General features: G+C 40.4%; 1 protein-coding gene across 1 annotated transcript; it reads left to right on the top strand.

Moving 5' to 3' along the window:
• On the top strand, window positions 1–18,567 carry LOC138915582 (uncharacterized). The gene is made up of 2 exons (XM_070222325.1): window positions 1–121; window positions 12,350–18,567. Exons 1-2 carry the CDS (start codon window positions 75–77, stop codon window positions 12,870–12,872), a joined length of 570 nt encoding a protein of 189 aa, XP_070078426.1. The 5' UTR covers window positions 1–74; the 3' UTR covers window positions 12,873–18,567.
• Window positions 18,568–20,913: the final 2,346 nt, after the last annotated feature.

Here is a 20,913-nt window from a genome sequence, read left to right as displayed (position 1 = left end):
CTGGCTGCTGGAGCAGAGTGTATGAACTAACCATTACACCACTGGGACGGCTCCAAAAGTGAACCATTTTATTAATGTTCATTCATTCTGTTTTTTATTGTGAACTTCAGAAGAACGCTAGGTGAGTGGTTTGGCCCTGGCATGCATCATGTATGTGTCCTGGGTTAGTGTTCTGAGGCCTGTATTGGACATCTTTAAAATGTGGTTGTTAGGGAGGCAATGTAGTTAGTGTTAGAATTCTTGGGGGTTCATATTCCAGCCTCTATGTATTAGTTGTAGGAAAATGGCCTTAGTTTCTTCCTCTCCAAGTGGAGAAATGATGTGTCTTTGAGTAGTTGATGAGATAATGTGTGTGAGCGTGGCTTAGAAACTATAAAATGCTGTCTCTGCACAGATTATTAAGACTACTCTACAGTCTTTAAATCCAGCCTTAATACATGCAACGTGAGAGTTCTGCACAACAAGAGGTCGGAAACATGGATTCTGTACCATGGGTTCTGTGGAGCAGGCAGAACCTTACCTTGCTGCCATATTGGTTTTGCCTTCTCTTACTTGAAAAACCAGACAGGCGCTTCCTTCCTTCTTTTTAGTCCCATTTGTAAGATTGATTCAGAATGGGAGTATAGGAATTAGTTTGCATTTTTCCAGAACTAATTTGTTACCTTTTTCATTTCTTGTCAAACATTTTAAGTTTAAAGAAAATGATTATTTTCCGTTTATTTAAATTCCCAAAATGCTTTATGTTCCAACAAATTCACTTCATTTAAAATTAATGAAGTTTTTGAAAAGTCTTTGTGCTAGGCACAAAAGGTAAACCATCCCACTTCTTGTCCTTGTAATCTTCAGTAACCCCAGCAGTCAGTCCCAAGATACTGGCTGTAACAGAACATTTGTCAGTGCCAGAGGTGCACGGCGGAGTAATTAGCTTGGCCTGGAGAAGTCACAGAAAATATCACAGCAACGTGGAAGACCCATGGGAGTTTTCTGTGCGGATGTAGGAGGAGAGGGCTTTTTAGGCAAAGAGGGCAGCTTGTTGGAAGGCACACCTGGTTGAGAACCAGTCAGCAGCCTAATGTGGGTCTTAGCAGGGCCTAAAAGAGGGAGAAGCGCCGAAAGAGGACAAGGTTTAGTTTGTCAAGGGCTTTGAATTGAAGGCTGTGTGCTTTACTTGGTACTTTTTCCTATGGTCAAGTTGAAACCGTCAAAGCTGTCAGATCTCCCACCCTCTGGTGTTGTCCCTTTTCCTTAATAGGTACCATTCCCTTTCGCACAGCTATTCAGACACTGAATACTGTCCTCAGGGGCTGTGTGAGAAGCTCGCTTCAGTAACTGAGGCTTTTCTGTGGAGGCCCCATTAGAGGAGGCTCTCTCCCTGGAGCCACTGAGGCACGCGAGAGGCTGGAGTTGATGACGTTCCACATAAGGCAGTAGAAGTAGAGTACAGAGGATAGAGTGGAGAGACATTTTTGATGTGGAAAGGACAGGATTAAGGGCCAGTGAAGGAGGAGGTGAGAGAGGGAGGAACTAAGAATAGTTTAGAGCACTGATCTTTGTGTAGAGAGCTGGCAGACTAGCTCCATGGAAGCAGGTTTGGGAGAGGAGAGCAAGATGAATTTGTTTTTGGTTGTATTGAGTGTTTGCTATCTGTAGGTCATCCAGGAAGAGATGCTGAGATTAGAAGTAAGGTAGAGACTGGAAATAAAGGCAATGAGTCCCTGGACCATTTGAGGTGGCTGGAGAGCACGCAGAATGAATGAAGTAGACCAGGGAGGAAGATCGAGGCTGGGCAGGGGAAAGAAAAATACAAATAGCTGGGATTTGAGCATGTTCCTTCTTAGTATATGCCCGATGACGTCTGCAGAGTTTATCATTCCCTTTTAAATAGCAGGGGTCAGAACAAAGAGGACCCGAAAGGCCAGGTATTTGCTTTATTGGTGATTGTGTTTCAGCTCTGTGTGCTTTATGTTTCTCCTGTTGTACGATCAGTGTCTGAGTTGGTGATCTCTAAGCAGACGTGGAACCGTGAAATAGCATATCTCAAATTGCAGTCCAAGTTAGGAAAAAAACACACGAGGGATTTGAAATAAAAGATTTCCAAGATTCTCAAAATTCTAGGACTTTTTATTAAGTCTTGAATATACATTGAGTTGACACCTTCACAAACACAAACCCCTTTAGATTAGGAAATGACGTGGGAACGACGTTACACATTAAAAAAATCGGTCATTATATATTTATTAAAATCCTGAGGAAAACTTCAGATTTATCTAGAGCATTTTAGTATCTTACGTTCCTTTTGTATAATGCAGTGAAAATATCCATTTTGTTAGTATTATGTAATTAAAACATAACTTCTATTAAATTTTAAGTCTCTAAGTGATAGAGTTTTTAAAAAAAAATATATTACATAGTTATTTTTTAAATATCCTCCTCCAGTGAGCAGATTTGACCTAGGCATTTGGAAAACTTGGCTCAGGTTGTTTTGTCCTGATAATTAACATTAATCTTTAAATAACTCTTTTGGCTTCAACATGGGGGAAGTTTATTAAAAGGGAAATGTCATTTGCTCTCTTTTAATGAATAAAACAAAACATAATAGCTGCCAAATTTTGTAGTATGTGCACAAAGATACTATATTATAGGGAATAGCCTGTGTTTTAGCAATGTATGATGTCCTACTGTTTTATTACTATTGAGTATGTGACAGTGACCGTCATTGCAAATATTTTAAATTTAAAACAATTTACGCCCTGCGGATAGATTATTGTGCAATAGCCATTTCTTTCTAAATGACGGTTAATGGATTTATCCTTTGAATACTATGTTTAGCATAATATAGCAGAACTAAAAGTAATGATCAAAAGACCAAGGTTAGCATGTGACGTTTCCTAAAGGCTTGAAATAACTTGGCATTATGTATTAATAACATTCAGAAAACATAGTCATGCCTTAACATATTAATCTGCTTATATATTTCAGCTGAGGTGGTGATTTTTACTTTTGGCCGTCTTATAGAAAAGCTTTTTGAAAAGTTAACTTTCTCACATCAGCTGAAGTCTTTAAAAAATCTGATTAGTATTTTATAGAGAATACTTTCTTGCCTCTTTTGAATAATATAGGCTAATCATAGGCAGTAGCTTCATATATTGTTGGAAGAAGTGTAATTACAAAAATTAACTTGTCATACACCACAGCTCAGCAAAGTAACTTTCTTATAAGTCCATGGTCACAGTATGTTTTTGCAATTCAGCATCTGGCTCTGTGGGATATCGATGGCTTCTATGAAGAAAAGTACCAGGGTGAGCAATTAAATGCAAAATGACAGCATAAAATATGATCATTATGGTTATACAAAAGACGCATTTATGAATTTTGCAGATAACTGTCATTTTTCTGCTCATATTTTTCTGTTGCTTTGTTAGCTTAATAATTTTAGTACAATTTATTTTTTTCTTCTAAAAAATGAACACTGCCATTTTTATTATCCTGGCACTTGTTTATATGTCTTTTTTGTTTGTCAGTTTTGAAGATTAATGATAGTTGTTTCACTGTCTTTTGACACAATACTTTCAACTTGATTTCAAAATTGAAGAATTTAAAAAAATTGCATAGCAGTTGTATTATAAGAGTACCACTTCTTATGATGAGTAGTATTTTATCACGTGTGGTTTGGATAATAATCACCACCCGAAAGTAAGTTTTGCCAGTAGTTTCCTCGTAACATCACGTAGTGTTTTGAAGTATTTTTTATGGTATCAACTCTCTGATTTGGTCCAGGGTAAAACAGTGTTGACATGAGGAATCATATAGCAAAGTTGTTGTCTTTCTTTTGTCTCTTACTTGCAAAATGTATTCTACATGCAATGAAACTGCTGGACGTTGCGGAGAGGGAGTCACTCTGGAGGACTAAGTGTCCGTGTGACCTTTGGAGCATGCCATTGTGTGAAGCTCCGTAATGTTAACCTCCATTTTGTTAAGTTCCATTATGTTAACCCCTCTTGGCTCCTCTGCAGCCCTGCCTGTCTTTCCAGCCTTACCTTTCACTGCTGCCATTTTTGAAAACCTATGTGTTACCCAGTTGCTCTCGTTTTCTTTTACTTGTGCTTATAGTATCCCTGTCTCCCGAAATACAGTAGTCCCCCCTTATGTGGGGGGGATACGTTCTAAGACTCCCAGTGGGTGCTTGAAACTGCATAGTACTGAAGCCTGCATATACGTTTTTTCCGACATGTACACTGCTGTGATAAACTTAGAAATTGGGCAAAGTAAGAGAGTAACAGCAATAACTTCTGTTTGGCATATCCAGGTTTCCAGCACGACTGCTCTTACACGTGGGGGAAATTATTAAATAAAATACGGGTGACTTGAACACCAGCACTGTGATACCTTGACAGGCGCTCTGATAACCAAGAGGGCTACTGAGTGACTGACAGGCGGGTATCGTGGATCCGGTGGAGAAAGGGATGATTCACGGCCCCGGTGAGAGGGAGCTAGATGGCACAAGATTTCATCACGCTACCTAGAATGGCGAGAAATTTAAAATTTGTGTATTGTTTATTTCTGGAATTTTCCATCGAATATTTTTAGACCTCTGCTGACTATAAGTAAGTGAAATTGCAGAAAGTGAAACCACAGGTAAGGGGGGGACCATTGTACTTTTTTTAGCCATTTGGTTAAATTCATCCTGAGCTTGAATGTGTGGTTGGAACTCTGTCCATTCTGTGAAGACTTTCTAATCTTAGCAGTCAACAGGAACTTCTTACTTTATGCTCTTGTGGCATATTTTGGGTGTCTGTTGTTATTATCAAAATATGCTTTGCAGATAGAGCATAGCTTAAGTTTTTTTTAATAAGTTTAAAAAAATCGTATTTACTGAAATCCTACTATATGCTGAGTACTGTGCTGGGTTCTGGGATGCTAGTGAAAGAGTTTATTTCTTCTGCTCAAGAAGGTCACATGCCAGTTGTAACGCAGAGTAGTAAGAACTGTGGTGGGGGCAGATGGGAATGTGCAGGCAGAGGGCTAATCCAGTGTCAGGGTTGGCAGTCTGGTTCTTGGAGGAGGCAGCAAGCCTGAGGCCTGAGGACAGCAGAGCACAGCCATGGAGCACGCGCAGGCCTTGCCCACCAGCCATAACTGCTTAGATGGCTTGGTGGATGGACCCGAATCATTGGGGACTTATGTCTCATGATGTTCTTGTTTTTTGTTTTTTTTTTTTTAAATTTAATCATTTTCGTGAGAACCTTTGAAAAAATTAATTTCCTAGTTTTCAACTTTTGGAACCTCTCCATAACCTGATTTAATATTGTCTCAGTGACTTAGGATTATTATTTTGTGCGTTGTCATGTTGGGCTCTAAGAAATCATGTCCTCTGGGCATTTTGACCCAGAGAAGGGTGTTTTTAAATATCTGAATGTTCCCTGATTACTTTTAATTTTTTCTGTCTGCTTTTTCTAGTTTTTCTTCCCTTTTCCCGTTTCACTGCTATCAGTGATCTTGTCTAGAGTAGCACAATTGCTCTCCATTATTTGCCATCGATAAGAAGCCAATGAATCAGGTTTATCAGTAAGTATCAGGAAGGGGTGATGGATCTGAGGAAGGAACTTAGAGACTCACCTTCAATCCCAGTACCTAAATTCAAACATCGTCTCTTCAAATATGTTTTGCCGCTCCAAGCCCTTTTGGGCAGGTTTCTTACTTTTAGCTAAGGCTTGGTGGGTGATGTTGCTGCCTTGGTGAGTTTTTGATAGCTGAGGTGTTCGTGTTTCCCTGCATCACGATTCAGGTCATTTTGTTTTCGTTGCTCTCCTGATGTGGTCTAACTGTTTTGTCTGATTTCAGGAATGCTTTTAAATGGTTTATGTTTTAAGAATTAATAGACAAGGCTTATATTATCCATTTGTTCTTATATAACTTACTTCAATTATAGTATCAAAGCAGGCATTTTTTATTGTGATCAATTTTGAAGAAATTAGGTATATCAGTTTTATTTATTCATTATTAATTTCGTTAATAATCAAGTTCATGAATGATGAGTTTAGGAATCAGTGACACCCTCTGAATTAATTGCTTTGTTTATTTGGCAGTAAAGCAAAACTAGGACAGTATTATACATTTGCGATATGTTTCTATATTTAGATAGAGAGAGGTACTATCTGTTGTTATTAATGTTACTGTTATCTTTACCTTTTAAAAACAAATATATATACTAACAAACATGTCTGTGTGTGACTGAGAGAGAGAGTGTGTAAGTGTGTGTTTTTGTGTGTGTCCATACATATCTTTTAGCATTTCCAAATTGGCCCAGGTGATTCTAATCTAACCTTTCTGGTCAGAATTTTAAGTATGTAAAAATTCTGTATGAAAATGGTAATAAAAACGCAGTCATTCAGTTTCATAGTGCAATTACTTATTGTGACAATTCTTGTTCAGGAGGAGTCTGTTTCCACCAGCATTGTTTTGGACAGGGAGATGGCAAGTGTAGACTATACTCTTGAGTCTGTTAGGGAGTGACGCTTTTTCTACTGTAGTGCTGTAATAGCTTTACATTTTGTGATTCTGTGGGCTACGCAGACGTGATGTGTTCAAGATGAATCAGACGATAAAATTGACTTGTTTTCCATCTGATAGCTGGTACTGCTTTCAGCAGTAAAACTGAATTATTTCTACAGATCGAAAAACAATCTATGAGATATGAGGTCATTTTCCTTATATAGCCATAGTTAAATGATTTGTTTCTATGACTGGTTTTTATAGTATAACCTGTTAAGGTTTTATCCCCTTATGCTCAAGACAGATTTAAGACTTAAAACAGACAAATTAGAAGAAACAAAACTAGAGATTTTTTAAAAAGTGTAACTTGTTTACAGAGTTTCCTCACCATTTAAATTTTATTCTTTCCTTTTCAACAGGTGTATAATGCTTATTTGCTTTAAAACCCTTGTTCATTCACTCACTTATTCTTTTGTTTATTTTTTTGCTCAAAAACTTTATTGCAGAATAGTTTACATACAATAAACAGCATCTATATAAAGTGCACAATTTGATGGGTTTTGACAGTTCTATACACCTCTGAAGCCATCTACAGAATCAAGATAAAAGAACATTTCTCTTACCCCCTTAAGTATCCCCATGCCTCTTTGCAGCCCACCACCTCTTCCTGCCTGCCACAGGGAACCCGTGACCTGTTTTCTGTCACTGTAAATTAATTTGCTATATCTTGTCGTATGTGCTGTTGTCTGAGTCTTTGTGTGAACACGTGTTTTCATTTCTCTTGGGTAATTACCTAGGAGGGAAATGACTGGGGTAATGTGATGACTCTGTGTTTAACTTTTTAAGAAACTGCCATCGAGTCTTCTTTAATTTCTCTCAGTCGTGTTCTCTAGTCTTTAGTGCATAGGCCTTGCACATTTTTTGGTTAAATTTATTTTTGCACAATTTTAAATCAAATCGCATGCTGTTAATATTTAAAAGTGCAATTGATTTTTGTTTATTAACCTTTTATCCTTTGAATTTCCTAAATTCATTTAATTGTTCTAGTGTGGGCGTGTGTGTGTGTATGTGTGTATTTTACATCCTGAGGATTTTCTATGTAAACGAGAATGGAAGTAGTTTTACTTGTATTTATCCGGTATTTATGCCTTCACTTCTTTGTTCCTCTTCACTTTTAGTAAGTCTTCTTCCTAAAATCTGTTCTTAGATCTGGCATTCATCTACCCACTCTGGCTGTCCTGTGGTTACAGATTGCATGAGAGTATCATTTCCAGGTTTTATATTTTGAATATATTTGTCTCTGAATGTTAATTGTGTCTTTTATGCTTAGCACATAGTTTTGATCTTTTAATACAATCTGATAATTCTTTTTAACTGTAGTGTTTATTAACATTTAATGTAATGTAGTTGGTTGGATTTATACTATTTTGCTCTTTATTATTCTGCGTCTCCTGTGTTTTCTTTGTCTGTTCCTCCTTTACTGCCTTATTCTGTGTTGACATGAATTCTGTCATCTTCTATTTATCTGGGAATGTCTTTACTGCCCCTTCATTATTAAAGTATAGTTTTGCTGGATATGTGATTCTTTATTGATGGTTTTTCTTTCAGCACTTTGACTGTATTATTATTCTGGCTTTCGGCCTCTGTTATTTCTTCTAAGTCAGCTCTTATTTGTATTTTTTTCTCCTCAGTGTGATGCAAAGTCACCTGTTGAACATGTAGCTGTTCCTTGTATGTGGTGGATTTGATTGCTTTCCAGATTTTCTTATTGTCTTTTTCTTTTTAGTAATTTGACTATGATGTTTGTAGGTGTGACTGTCTTCGTGTTTGTACTTATTCATGTTTGTTAAGCTTCTTGTATCTGTAGATCAATGTATTTCATCAAATTTAGAAAGTTTTCAGCTATTACGTTTTAAAATATTTCTTCTACCCCTTTCCCTCTTTTCTCTGTTATTGGGATTCTTACTGCACATTTGTTGAAATACTTCAAATTGTCCCATAGGTCTCTGAAGCTCTTTTCATTTTCCTTAAAGTTTTCTTTCATTTCCAATCTTCTGAGTCGATAATTAATATCATTCTATCTTTAATTTGACTGATTCTTTCCTCTGCCTTCTCAAATCTGCTGTTTTCCCATGTAATAATTTTTTCATTTCTCTTATAGTGCTTTTCATCTCTAGCATTTGTTTGGTTGTTTTTATCATTCTCATTTCCTTATTCGCATTCCCTATTTGTGGAATCACTGTTATTATATTTTTAAAAAATTTTTGAAAATTTGAAAGAGTTCTTAGAACCTCTTTACAGGAGATACTTGAAGACTTTCTCTGCTACATTGACATCTGGGCCAATTTTCCATTGACGTTTTTCTCTTCCTGAATCTGGACCATAGTTTATATTTTCTTATAAACACAGCTTATGATTTCTTTCTTTGTTGTTGTTGAAAATAAGACATTTTGTATAGTGTGATGTGGAAAGTTTGGATTTTGATGCACTTTTCTAGAATGTCTTTTTTTCCCTTAACTTGCATGGTCTTAAAAGCATAGAATTTTATCTCCCTGTGGTGTACAGACACTGATGTTTATGTTCAGTTTTTAAATGCTTGCTTACTTGTATTTTGCTTTACTCTCTGGGTGTTTCCCCTGTAAATGTAAGAATTAATGGTCACACAATGATTTGGGCAGAATTTGTAGTCAAACACCTTGAGCCCATTATGATCTTTGCCATCTGTCTTTCTGTTTGTGGGTGTACAGGGGGCACATTCAAAGTTTACCTAGTTACCAAGCCTCTGTTCTGGGGCTTTTACTGTCTACCACGTTCCCTCGAAGTTTCTTTGCTTAGTCAACCAGGCATGTGTGGGGAACTTCATCTGGTCCTTTTATTGGCCTTTCATTTATAGGATCTCCTTGCTGAGTTTCTTGCTAGTCTGACAGTTGCCCAGACTGGGCTCATACCTCTGTGGACCAATGTTGTGAGATTTCTTTGGTTGCTTCCCACCAACTTTGGTCCCTTCTGGCTGACAGAGCGATAGAGGTTTGCTGCCTGCTCCAAATAGCTTCCTCCCTCCACCACCTTAGCTCATAGCTCCTCTTTTTGTGCCAGTCATGTGTTGGTAGAGCTAGCATGCTCTCTCACCAAGTCGCGGGGATGGTAGTCTCCCAGGCAAGTGCTCCTTTCTCAGCCTCTTACCTAGGGCTTTGGATAAAGTGCATTTTCCACTCGTTGCCTGAATATGGTTTTCAGAATCATAAAATTGTTGCTTTTGACAGTCCTATGCAGTTTTATACTTGTATCTGCTGAGAAGGTCCACTGACTTCTTTATTTTGCCAAAGCTGGATATTCCTGAGTAAGCCGTTGTTTCTTCAGAAGTGTCTTCTGCTCCGTTTTCTTTCTCTCTCTCTCTTTTCCTCTGGGACTCTAGCTAATTAGTTATACATTAGACCTTTTGTAGTCCTCAGATAGGACCCTGAGAGTCTCTTTTCTTTTTTAAATTTATTTTTTATTTATTTTTCTGAGGAAGAGTGGCCCTGAGCTAATGTCTGTGCCATTCTTTCTCTATTGTGTATGTGGGATGCTGCCACAGCATGGCTTGATGATGGTGTTGTAAGTCCTCATGCGGGGTCTGAACTCATGAACCCTGAGCCGCTGAAGCAGAGTCCGTGAACTTAACCCCTACACCACCAGGCTGGCCCCTCTTTACTTTTTTTTTTAATTCTGTCTTTTTCCTTAGATTCTTTTTGTTAGATGATTGCTGTTGATCTGTCCTCAAACTCACTGATTCTTTACTTTGTCATTTCCATTTTGTTATTAAGCCCCTTTTTTTATTCTAAATATTTTATCTTTTGTTTCTGACATTAACATGTGGCTTTTTAAAGAATAATGTTTATTTCTTTGCTGAAATTTATTATTTTTTTTTCCATTTGTTTCAAACATATTTTCTTTACTTCACTTAATATTGTTGTAACAGCTACTGTATGGTTCTTTTAAAATAATTCCATCATTTTGACCATCATGTTTGCCATACATCTTTTTGCTTGAGATTTGGACACGGTTTTCTGACTCTTCCTAACTCAAGTAATTTTGGTCATTTTGAATTTTATGTTGTGTGGTCTCTGGATTTTGTTGTGTTGCTTTAAATATTGTTGGTGTTTTCATTTTAGCAGGCGGATGACTTGACTACGACCACATCGTTATCTGTCATGTCTGCAGTAGTCAGCCACTCCTATCTCATTCCTGGTGTTTAATTGCAATCTGCTTTCACTCTTGTTCATACATGGTTTATGTTTTCTGGGTTTATTCATAGATTCAGGTGTTCCTTTAGCTCTCTCCTTTATGGTATTTACTTCTTACTCTTCTGTGGCTATCATTGCATTCGGACACTTTCCCTCTGATCCAGAAGTACAACTGGTTTTTCCCTTGTGATTTAGCTGCCTGTCTTTCGTCAGTGGTCTCCGACCCTGGATATCCTCTGGGTAAAGCCTCCCAAAAGGGGAGGCGTGCTGGATTACCTTTTGACATTTGCTTGCTTTGGGCCTTGACTCCACACTAAAAACTTCCAGCTTTTGTTTAGTCTCCAGAGCCATCACATAGTTATTTTTTTAGTATTTTATCCAGACTTCGTAGCTGTTATTTGTGAAAGGTTTGGTTTGTTAGAAGCTTAGTATTTTGTACCAGAAGTATATGAAGTGAAAGAAAAAAAAACCAAACCTCTTTTTTTTTTTTTTCCAAATTGAGGAAGATCAGCCCTGAGCTAACATCTGCTGCCAATCCTCCTCTTTGTGCTGAGGAAGACTGGCCCTGAGCTAACATCTGTGCCCATCTTCCTCCACTTTATATGTGGGACACCTACCACAGCATGGCTTTTGCCAAGCGGTGCCATATTTGCACCCATGATCCAAACTGGCAAACCCTGGGCCGCCAAAGCAGAACGTGCACAGTTAACTGCTGCACCACCGGGCCAGCCCCCAAACCTCTTTAAAAATAGTTCTAAATTTTGTTGTCAAGGCATTATATGCTCGTTGTAGGAAATTGAGAGGAATTAATAAATTCTAATGAATCTGAAAAAAAATTACCCATATCCACTTTAATATTTTGATTTTTTGGGGGGGTATTACACAACTGAATGTGCTATGCATAATATTTTAAAATCTGCTTTTGGTTAAAATCATGTGAGAAGTGTTTTTCTTTGTCATTAGATATTCTTGGTAGATATTTTTATGGCAGTATAATACTTCGTATGCATGCATATGTTGGTTTATATGACCATTTTTTAATGCTTGTTACGTTGGTTGTTCAGTTTTTTACTTTTATATATGACCCTGTGGTGGACATCTTTTTGTATACATCATTGCAACCTTTTCATATTATTTTCTTAGGACAGGCCCCTAGAAGTAGACATACTGGGTTTCAAAGTGAATGATGAGGTTTTAAAGTTGTTCTTAGATACAACTGAATTGCTTTTCAGAAAGTCTGACCCATTTGACACTTGTGAGTGGTGTCCAGCTTACTGCACCTTCTAACCATTAGCATTAGATTTTTGGTATTTTCTCATTTAATGGATGGAAACTCTCATAATCTGCTTTTGGCAGTTTTTGATGAACTATTTTGGCCAAACTTCTTTATCTAATTTTTAAAAATTTACATCTCTCTGTTTTAAAATGATCCATTCATGTTCTATGCCTATTAAATGTATGTTTCAGTCTATTGTTTAAATAACTGCTTTTAAAACTATTTTAATGGTAGATGAGACAGAACCTAATTTTGTACCTGTAATACTATTAACTATGAAAACAGTTTTTTAGTATATCATTTCTTTTTGACTATCTCTTTGAATATCTTCATGTTTGCGTCTCCCCTTCCTTAGATTGACTCCTTCGGCTTTCCGTTTTCCTCTTGGGGAGGGGTGGGACTTCCGGTTTCATCTCCGGAAGACGACGAGCCGGAGGAGTCCGTCAGAGGGGCCAGCAGGAGCGATTCCGTCGGCAAACGGGGAAGTTATTTTCTGGCCGGGCCTGGGGGGAGGTTTGGAGGCGGGGACCGTCCAGCGTCTGCGCGGGGCCTGGGGGCGGTGGCTTGAGGGCTCGGGCCGGGCAGCTGGGCGCCGGGAGTCCCGCCAGGGCCCTAGGCTCTTCCTCCTCCCTCCTCGCCCCGCCTCCGCCCCTCCCCCGCTCGCCGGTCCCTCCCGGCGCCGCCCCGACTCGCCCGACACCCGCCCGCCGCCCGCGCGGCGTCGCAGCCGCCCTGCCCCCGCCGTCACCTGCTCGCTCCGCGAGCCGGGCTCCCGGGGACCCGGCGGGCCTCCGTTTCCCCGCGGGCCCGGGCTGTCGGCTCGGGAGCGGCTCCCCGGGCGCCCCACGCACCCCTGCACGCAGTCGGGGCGCTTCTGACCGCCTGGCTTCTCCGACTGGAACGCGGGCGCCCAGGCGGGGAGCTGCCCGGTGTGGGTTTCTAGTCCGGGCGGTGGTGTCCGTGGCTGCCCGCCCACGCCCTGTTTTCCCCAGCGCACCGATGCGCTGCTGCCACCCGCGCCTCCTTCGGTTGAGGATGCTGGTGCCCGAGAGCACCACGCCTGGAAGGGGACGGTCCTGGCCACTCAGGGTCCAGCTGCTCTCAGCAACTAGCGGGAGACCCCAGGCTGCCGCACGTCGCTGTTGGCAGCAGAGGGATCGTCCCTGGAGATACCCACCTCTTCCTAGTGGGCGAGCACGGCCTGAGTGTGCGTGCCCGCTTTCTGGAGCTTAGTCGGGGGGAGGTGGGTGCCAGGAGCTGCTGACCCCTGCGGTTGCGTTGAGTTTTGAATAGCCTGTTTATTGGGTTGGGGGGTTCTGGCCTAGGACATCTTGGCAGGGTTGGCATCTGTGGACACATATGTAGGATTATTTTCTAGGTAATCATAGCCCGAATGGTGATTGTGTCGGGACTTTACAGTCCGTGCCGGTGGAACTAGTTACAGTACGCACCTGGTTTGCGGTGAAGCGTTAGTCCAGATGCAGCACTGCCTGGGGAAGGTCACTAACACGTATTGATTAGAACATCGTTAGGAGAGCTCATTTGATGTATACTCTGTAGACTTCATGTAGCACGGCAGCCGTGTAGGGTCGGAATTACTAGTCCCTTTTCACAAACTGAGACTAAAGTTAAACAGTTTGACCAAAGTTAAGGTCAGGATTAGCGTCTCAAGTGTTTGTTACTCATTGTTTTTCAAGTTTGCTACATGTAAGGTTACTGACTCCTGCTGGCACGTCTGAAAAACACTGAGGCAAGGCTCTCTAGTAGCTGGTGTCTTCTTGCGTGACATGTAAGGCAGGTGTGATTATTACTGATAATACACTGGCTCCTGGTGCCTTTTTTAAAAAACCTGTTTATTTTGGAATAATCTCAGATTTGCAGAAAAGCTGTGAGATAGCACAGAGAGTTCCTCTTGTATTCAGCCAAGCAGAGTGGCTCCACTTGAGCAAACTGCTTCATGCCAGTCACCATTCTAGGTGCTGGAGAGAGTAACACGCTGCCCTAGATGATTTCAAGGTCTGGTGGAAGAGACAGATCCATAAACAAGTATAGTGCCTTTTGCTCAGTGCTGAAATGGAGAGAGGGGAGCACAGAGTAATTTATGTCTGACTGCCTGGGAAGGAGTGGCGCGAGCTTGCAGGATACAGCATTTGAGTTAGGTCTCAAGGATTAGTGGGTATTCACTTGATTGATGGGACATTTCTGCCCACATTCGTGCTACCTAGGTTTGTGTTCGAAGAGAACTCTCTAACCTTTATAAAACGGACTCTTCTTATTTGATTCTCCTCTCTCCCTCTTTCTCACATCTCCTCTGAGAGGTTTTTGTCATAGTTTCCACAGGCTGTGAGAAGAATCGCGGTTTATAAATCCATGACTAGGAGATGAAATTAAGCTGTGTTTCTTAGTAATGGAAGTATCTAGATCTGTACGTTTTAAAATTCTTTCTCTTTCATAGTTGCTGAGTACTTCAGTGGTCTGATCACACACGTTCTTTATGCGAGGTTGGAGCACAGTTCTTCTGAACTATGCCCACAGCAGAGGGGTATTTTGAGTGAGTGTGTTGGTCATTGTGGGCTGCTCTAGGAAAACACCATAACCCCAGGTGGCTGAAACAACAGTCATTTACTTCTCCCAGTTCTGGAGGTTAAGTCCAAGATTAAGGTGCTGATTCCTGGTGAGGGCTCTTCCTTGCTTACAGACAGCCACCTTCTTGCTGTGTCTTCACATGGCAGAGATGGAGAGAGAACTCTGGTCTCTCTTCGTCTTCTTCTAAAGACGCTGATCCCGTCTTGGAGACCCTACCGTTCTGACCTCATCTAAACCTAAGTACCTCTCAGAGACCTCATTTCCAAATACCATCACATTGGTGATTAGGGCTTCGGCATCAAAATTGTGTGTGTGTGGGGGGGGGGGGGGGGTGCACAATTCAGTCTGTAGTAGGTGGGTTTCTTGGAATTTTTGTTATTATGAGGAATTGCTCCAAAATAGACTTGATAGAGAACTAAATAGGAAACTGTAAAATTAGCATTTATATGGCTTTTGCTACAGCAAAGTAGTAAACAGAATTTTATTTAAAATCAGAAGAAATTATTGTAGCTATGTTAAGTCTGATTCAGAGGCTGGTGGATGCCAAGAAGAAATTTTAATTGTTTCATTTGGATGAAAGAGAGAAATACGTGGTGAAATACTGCAGTGGTGTTTTCACTTTTAGGCCTTATACAAATGAATGCTTTCATGGTTATCAAATTAGGGTGTAAGGACTGTGGTAGTGAGCTATTGCAGTTCCCTCACTGATCAGGAGGCTGAGCCCCACAGAAGCTGAGCGGCTAATGCATTGTAGAGGTGTTAGTGGCAGAGCAAGGATTGGAATCAGGCCTCCAGATTCACGGGGCCAGTCTTTCTGCTGTTCCATCAGTGGTTCTCAAACTGATGGTGCATCAGAGTCAGCTGGGGGGGCTTGTGAAAACGCAGATGCTGGGCTGGGTCTCTGAATCAGCAGGTCTGGACTGGGACTGAGAATTTGCATTTCTGACAAGTTCCTGGGTGATGTTAAAGCTGCTGACTCTGAGGGCACACTTTGAGAACCCCGGCCTTCTGTGATGTTGCCTTTGACCTCTTCTAAGAGGATAGTAAGTAAACGTCTGTGGGTTTATACCAGCTTGACCCTTCCTTGACGTTCAGAGAATCAAGTTCTTTAATTTTGTGTTGTGTACTGTAATGCACCAACAACATAATGATTAGATGGAAAAAAAGTACTAGAAATGGAGTATGTTTTAGAGTCATTTTGGCATCTTCAGGGATAATTTTTGGAGATAATTGTAGAGGTCAGAACCGCTTATGCTGAAGGGGATGCACTTGAGCTCCTAGCAGCAATCACACTAAAAAGGGTGCCGGTATTGATTGCTAGATTGTATGGGAGTGAAAAGTTCCTTCCAGTTTTGTTACTCTATGTTTTTCTTTGTCATTTTGTGTACTGAAATGTTCTTAATGTATCAAAATCTTATCAGGCCCCAGCACAGTTCCATGCCCATAGTAGATGTTAAATAAATATAAGTTGAATTGAATTAAAAAAGATTAATAGGGAAAATGAGGTAGATTATTTATCTGGAGAGACTTCAGTGCCCTAGGAAAGTTAGTCGGCTCTCTAGATTATCCCAATCACAGGGTTTTAGTGAATACTTACAGATTATTCTGGTTTACGCCTTATTTGCAATTACTGGGTTTTTTTTAGCACAATTATTGGAGGAGGTAGCATAGTTTTTTTTTTCCTTTTTCTCCCCAAAGCCCCCCAGGACATAGTTGTAGATTCTTCGTTGTAGGTCCTTCTAGTTGTGGCATGTGGGACACCACCTCAGCGTGGTTTGGTGAGCAGTGCCATGTCCACGCCCAGGATTCGAAGCAACGAAACACTGGGCCACCTGCAGTGGAGCGCACGAACTTAACCGCTCAGCCACAGGGCCAGCCCCGAGGAGGTAGCATATTTTTATGTAAGAGTTATTGAGTGATCCCCCATATCTCTTTATCATTCATCTGAAGTTACTTTTACAAACTTTTTACTTTGAAATAATTTTAGAAGTAGAAAAAAATGGCAAAAATAGCCCGGAGAATTCGTATATACCTTACACCCAGCGTCCCTTTGTTAGCCTCTTATGTAACCATAGTGCGGTTATTGAAACCAGGCAGTTGATAGAGTTAATCTAAAGTCTTCTATTCGGGTTTCACCCGTGCTGTCTTTTTTCTGGTCGAGGATCCAGTCCAGTAGCCCACACTGCATTTAGTTATGGTGTCTCCTTGGTGTCTTCCAATTTGTGACAGTTTTTTATCTTTCGTGACCTTGGTACTTTTCCAGAGTACCGGTCAGTTATTTTGCAGAATGTCCCTCAGTTTGGATTTATCTGGTGTTCTTTCATGATTAAATTGAGGGTTAAGCATTTGTGACAAGAATACCACAGTGGTGAGGTTGTTCCCTTCTCAGTGCATCATATTGGCACATGTGTGATGTAGATAGGTCTTATCGCTGGTGAATGTTAACTTTTGATCTCTTGGTTGAGGTGTCTGACATGTTTCTGTGCTCCAAAGAAAAAAATTTTCCCTTTGTAATTAATGACTCTCGTAAGTTTACTGATTGTAGTGCAGATGTTTAAATGAAATGGATATAGAATGTCAGAATCCTTTGAGCCTGACCCTAATTATGAGATCTTTCTTATCTTGGAGGCTTCATTATTATTTGTTAGATCCCAACATAGTAGGGAAGGGTAAAGCTGTAGACTTGTAGAAGAACAGTTATTTGTTCAAGAACTTGTACCTGATCTTGGTCAGTCTTAGTCTTGAATTGTCAACAGCGGAAGCTCTTTGTTCCAATTCTTTTTCTGTGGTTCTGCGATCTGTCTCGCATCTGTCTTCCAGTGGATGACTTTCCATAACTACATTGCGTTTCTTAAGATTCTCCCTAGAGCATTTTTGTAGAAGATTTGTGTGCTTCAGTTCATCACAAGGCAGTTGCTCCAAGTATCCTCTTGTTGACCCACTTCCTAGTCCATACGGCTGAGTGTGTGTGTTCTCTTTGTAGACTATGCTGATGAGGTGCTGCAGATATTACATAGATACACAGACACATAGAAATGGTCTGTATTTTCAAAACGTATATCCCTTTAATATGCCAACAGGAGTCAGTTGGAAGATATGTATGTGGCCTGTCTCCCTCCCCCTCATCCCCCTCCAAAGCTTGTAAGCTCCTTAGAAGCAGGGAACAGATCTCTTTTTGTTTACCAGTCACTTGCTTGGTGCTTGGCATACACAAGGCTCTCCATAAATATTTCAGAATAAAAGAATATCATATGTGCATCTTGTTAACTGGTTTTAGAAATTACCAGACTATTAGAAACATCTTTCCACATTAACACAGCTATGTAATCATCATAGTATTCCACTATAGTCATGCCTTGCTTAACAATGGGGATACGTTCTGAGAAATGTGTCAGTGATTTTATCATTGTGCAAACATCATAAAGTGTACTTTCACAAACCTAGATGGTCGAGCTGTTGACACGAATAATCAATAGTCATTCTACAGCGGGGAGTTTTATTCGAGCCAAGCTGAGGACTGCAGCCTGGGAGTGCAGCCTTCGTAAGTGCTGTGAAGAAGAGTGATTTTTCAGCACCATTATATACCATTTCCAAACAGACATACATCAAGTGTGACAGGGGTACATTCTCTCAAGGGTTCAAGGAGATACTTTGTTATAGATTAGTACATGCACAGTGGGTCAGCATGACCCCAGTGTCATGGGAAAGGACACTCACCTTCAAAAAGTACTGGTGTCATAAGAAGAGAGGCATTGGTTCTTACCTTCAAAGAGTACATTCTGGGGCCGGCTCTGTGGCTGAGTGGCTAAGTTCGCGCACTCCACTGCGGCGGCCCAGGGTTCGCATCCTGGGTGCGGACATGGCATCACTCATCAGGCCACGTTGAGGCGGCGTCCCACATCCCACAACTAGAAGTGCCTGCAACTAAGATATACAACTGTGGGGGGGGGGGGGTTGGGGAGATAAAGCAGAAAAAGAAATATTGAAAAAAAAGAGTACATTCTTTATTTTGGGACAATATACAACGAACATTTGACAGGCTGTAAGTCAGGCTTCTTTGGTTTAAATAAAATTTAGTCCAAATCGCATTTAAACCAGAACGGCTTCCCCATACACCTCAATATATAAAATTTTCTTCTATCATAGCCTCCTACACATGTAGGCTCTGTGGTACGAATCTCATGGGATGGCCATCATCTACGTGATCTACTGTTGACTGAAACGTCCTTAGATGGCGCATGACCATATATGGATGTGCTGCAGCAGCTACGTCTGTAACCCATCCTGCGTTGTTGGAGATTAGGCTGTTTCCAATTTTTTCTATTATAAAGAGTTCCATGGTGAATATTCCTAAATATGTGTTTTGTTCAGTTGTTTCCTTAAGATAAGTTCTGTAAAGAGTCATTGATAGCTCAAAGAAGATATGTATTTTAAGGCTTTTGATATATTGCAAATAACCCTCTAGAAAGTTTGTATAGATTTATATTCCAGCCGGTACTGTTGAGAATGCTCATTTTGCCACACTTTCCCCAATGCTCAACTTTCAGTTTTTTAGAATAAGACTAAATTTAGAGTTAAAAAGATTTGTTTTTTGTTTTTACGATTTGCACCTTTGTTTTTCTTCTTCTTCTCCCCAAAGCTCCCCAGTGCATAGCTGTGTATTGTACTTGTAGGCCTTCCTGGTTGTGCTCTGTGGGATGCTGCCTCAGCATGGCCTGATGAGCGGTGCCATGGCTCTGCCTGCAGCCAGGATCCGAACTGGCAAAAGCTGGGGCTGCTGAAGCCGAGTGTGTAAACTTAACCACTTGGCCACAGGGCTGGCCTCTTTTTTTGTGTGTGTGGTATTTTTAAGGATTCTTCCTGGAGTATGGTGGGGTGGGGATCATAGTCTCACTAATTTGCTAATAACCCTCCAAGTTTTCCGTATTGAAATTATCCAGTTTTTGGTTTGCCTCGATGAGAGAGCAGAATAAACCTCAATAAGGTAGGGGTTAACAGGAATCATTATCCTCTCTGAAGTTATAGTTGGTCATATCTGTGGGCCTTAGCCAATAGGAAACTTCTTGAGAGTGGGATACATTTCTAATTCATATCGTTCAGAAAAATCAACTACAGGTGAATTAAAGGCTTAAATACAGAAGGCAAAAGTATGAAATTTTTGGAAGACAATGTAGGACAGTAATTGTGTGAGTCTAATACAAGGAAGAGCTTCTTAAACAGTTCACAGAAGGTGTAGACCATAAAGGAAAAGATTGACCGCTTTGACAGCATTAATTTGACAGCTTGTGTTTATGAAAAGAAACCATCAAGAAAGTGAGCAGACAAGTCACAAGTGAGAATAGATATTTTCAGTACATATTATTGAGAAAGGATTGTATCTAGAAAGGTAAACAGTGACAAATCAGTAAGAACAATAGAAAAATGGGCCTATGACCCAAGTAGGCATCTCACAGAAGAGGAAACCTGCATGCAGAGATTCTCGACTTCATTAGCAATTAGGGAAAGGCAGTTTAGGACCAACGTGGTGTATAGTTTCATAACATTGGGTTGGCAACAGTGTAAAAATCTGACAATGTCTGCTGTTTAGGAAGGTTGGAAATAACTGGAATGCTTACACACAACTGGTGGGATTGTAAATTGGTACCATAACTTTGGGATTACCTAGTAAAGTTAAAGATGGATGTACACTTTGACCCAGTGATTCTACTCCTGGGTCTTTATCCTGGAGCAGTGCTTCTAAATTGTGTTTTCAGCATCTCACAGGAACTTATTATAAATGCAAAATTTGGGGCTCCACCCTAGACCTATTGAATCAGAAGCTTTGGGGATGAGCCAGCTTTCAGTCTTAACAAGCCGTTCAGGTGGTTTAATGCATGCTAAAATTGGCAAACTGGTGCCCCAGAGAAACGCATGTATGTGAGTGCCTGAGGACATGACAAGAATGCTCACAGTTGCACTGTTTGTAAAAGGCAAAAACTGGAAGCAGTGTCCATCCGAGGAGAATGGATAAATTGTATTCCTATAGGAGTGCAACTGAATGGATTTTAGCCACCTGCACCACTGAGGATTATTGTCAGGAATATCATATTGAGGAAAAAAAGCTACTTCCAGAAGAATGCACATAGTATTTTTCCTTTTTTAAAGTTTTGAAACATGTGAAGCAAAAGTCCATACTGTTAGGAATACAGATATGGCAAAGTAATAAAGCAGATTAATTACAAACACATTCAAATTAGTGGGTAGCTCTATTAGAAGAGAGAAGGTGATAGGGATCCCGAAACGGAACTGAAAGATAGGAATTTAATTTTTTTTTTTTTTTTTTGGTGGGGAAGA

The sequence above is a fragment of the Equus caballus genome, chromosome 9, assembly GCF_041296265.1.
Source record: "Equus caballus isolate H_3958 breed thoroughbred chromosome 9, TB-T2T, whole genome shotgun sequence".
NCBI classification, from domain to species: Eukaryota; Metazoa; Chordata; class Mammalia; order Perissodactyla; family Equidae; genus Equus; species Equus caballus.
This window is presented reverse-complemented; position numbering and strand designations above follow the sequence as displayed.

Coding starts and splice junctions, on each gene's coding strand:
- LOC138915582 (XM_070222325.1), top strand. CDS start 75: ATGTTCATTCATTCTGTTTTTTATTGTGAACTTCAGAAGAACGCTAG. Junction 122..12,349: donor GAACTTCAGAAGAACGCTAG/GTGAGTGGTTTG, acceptor CCCCTTCCTTAG/ATTGACTCCTTCGGCTTTCC.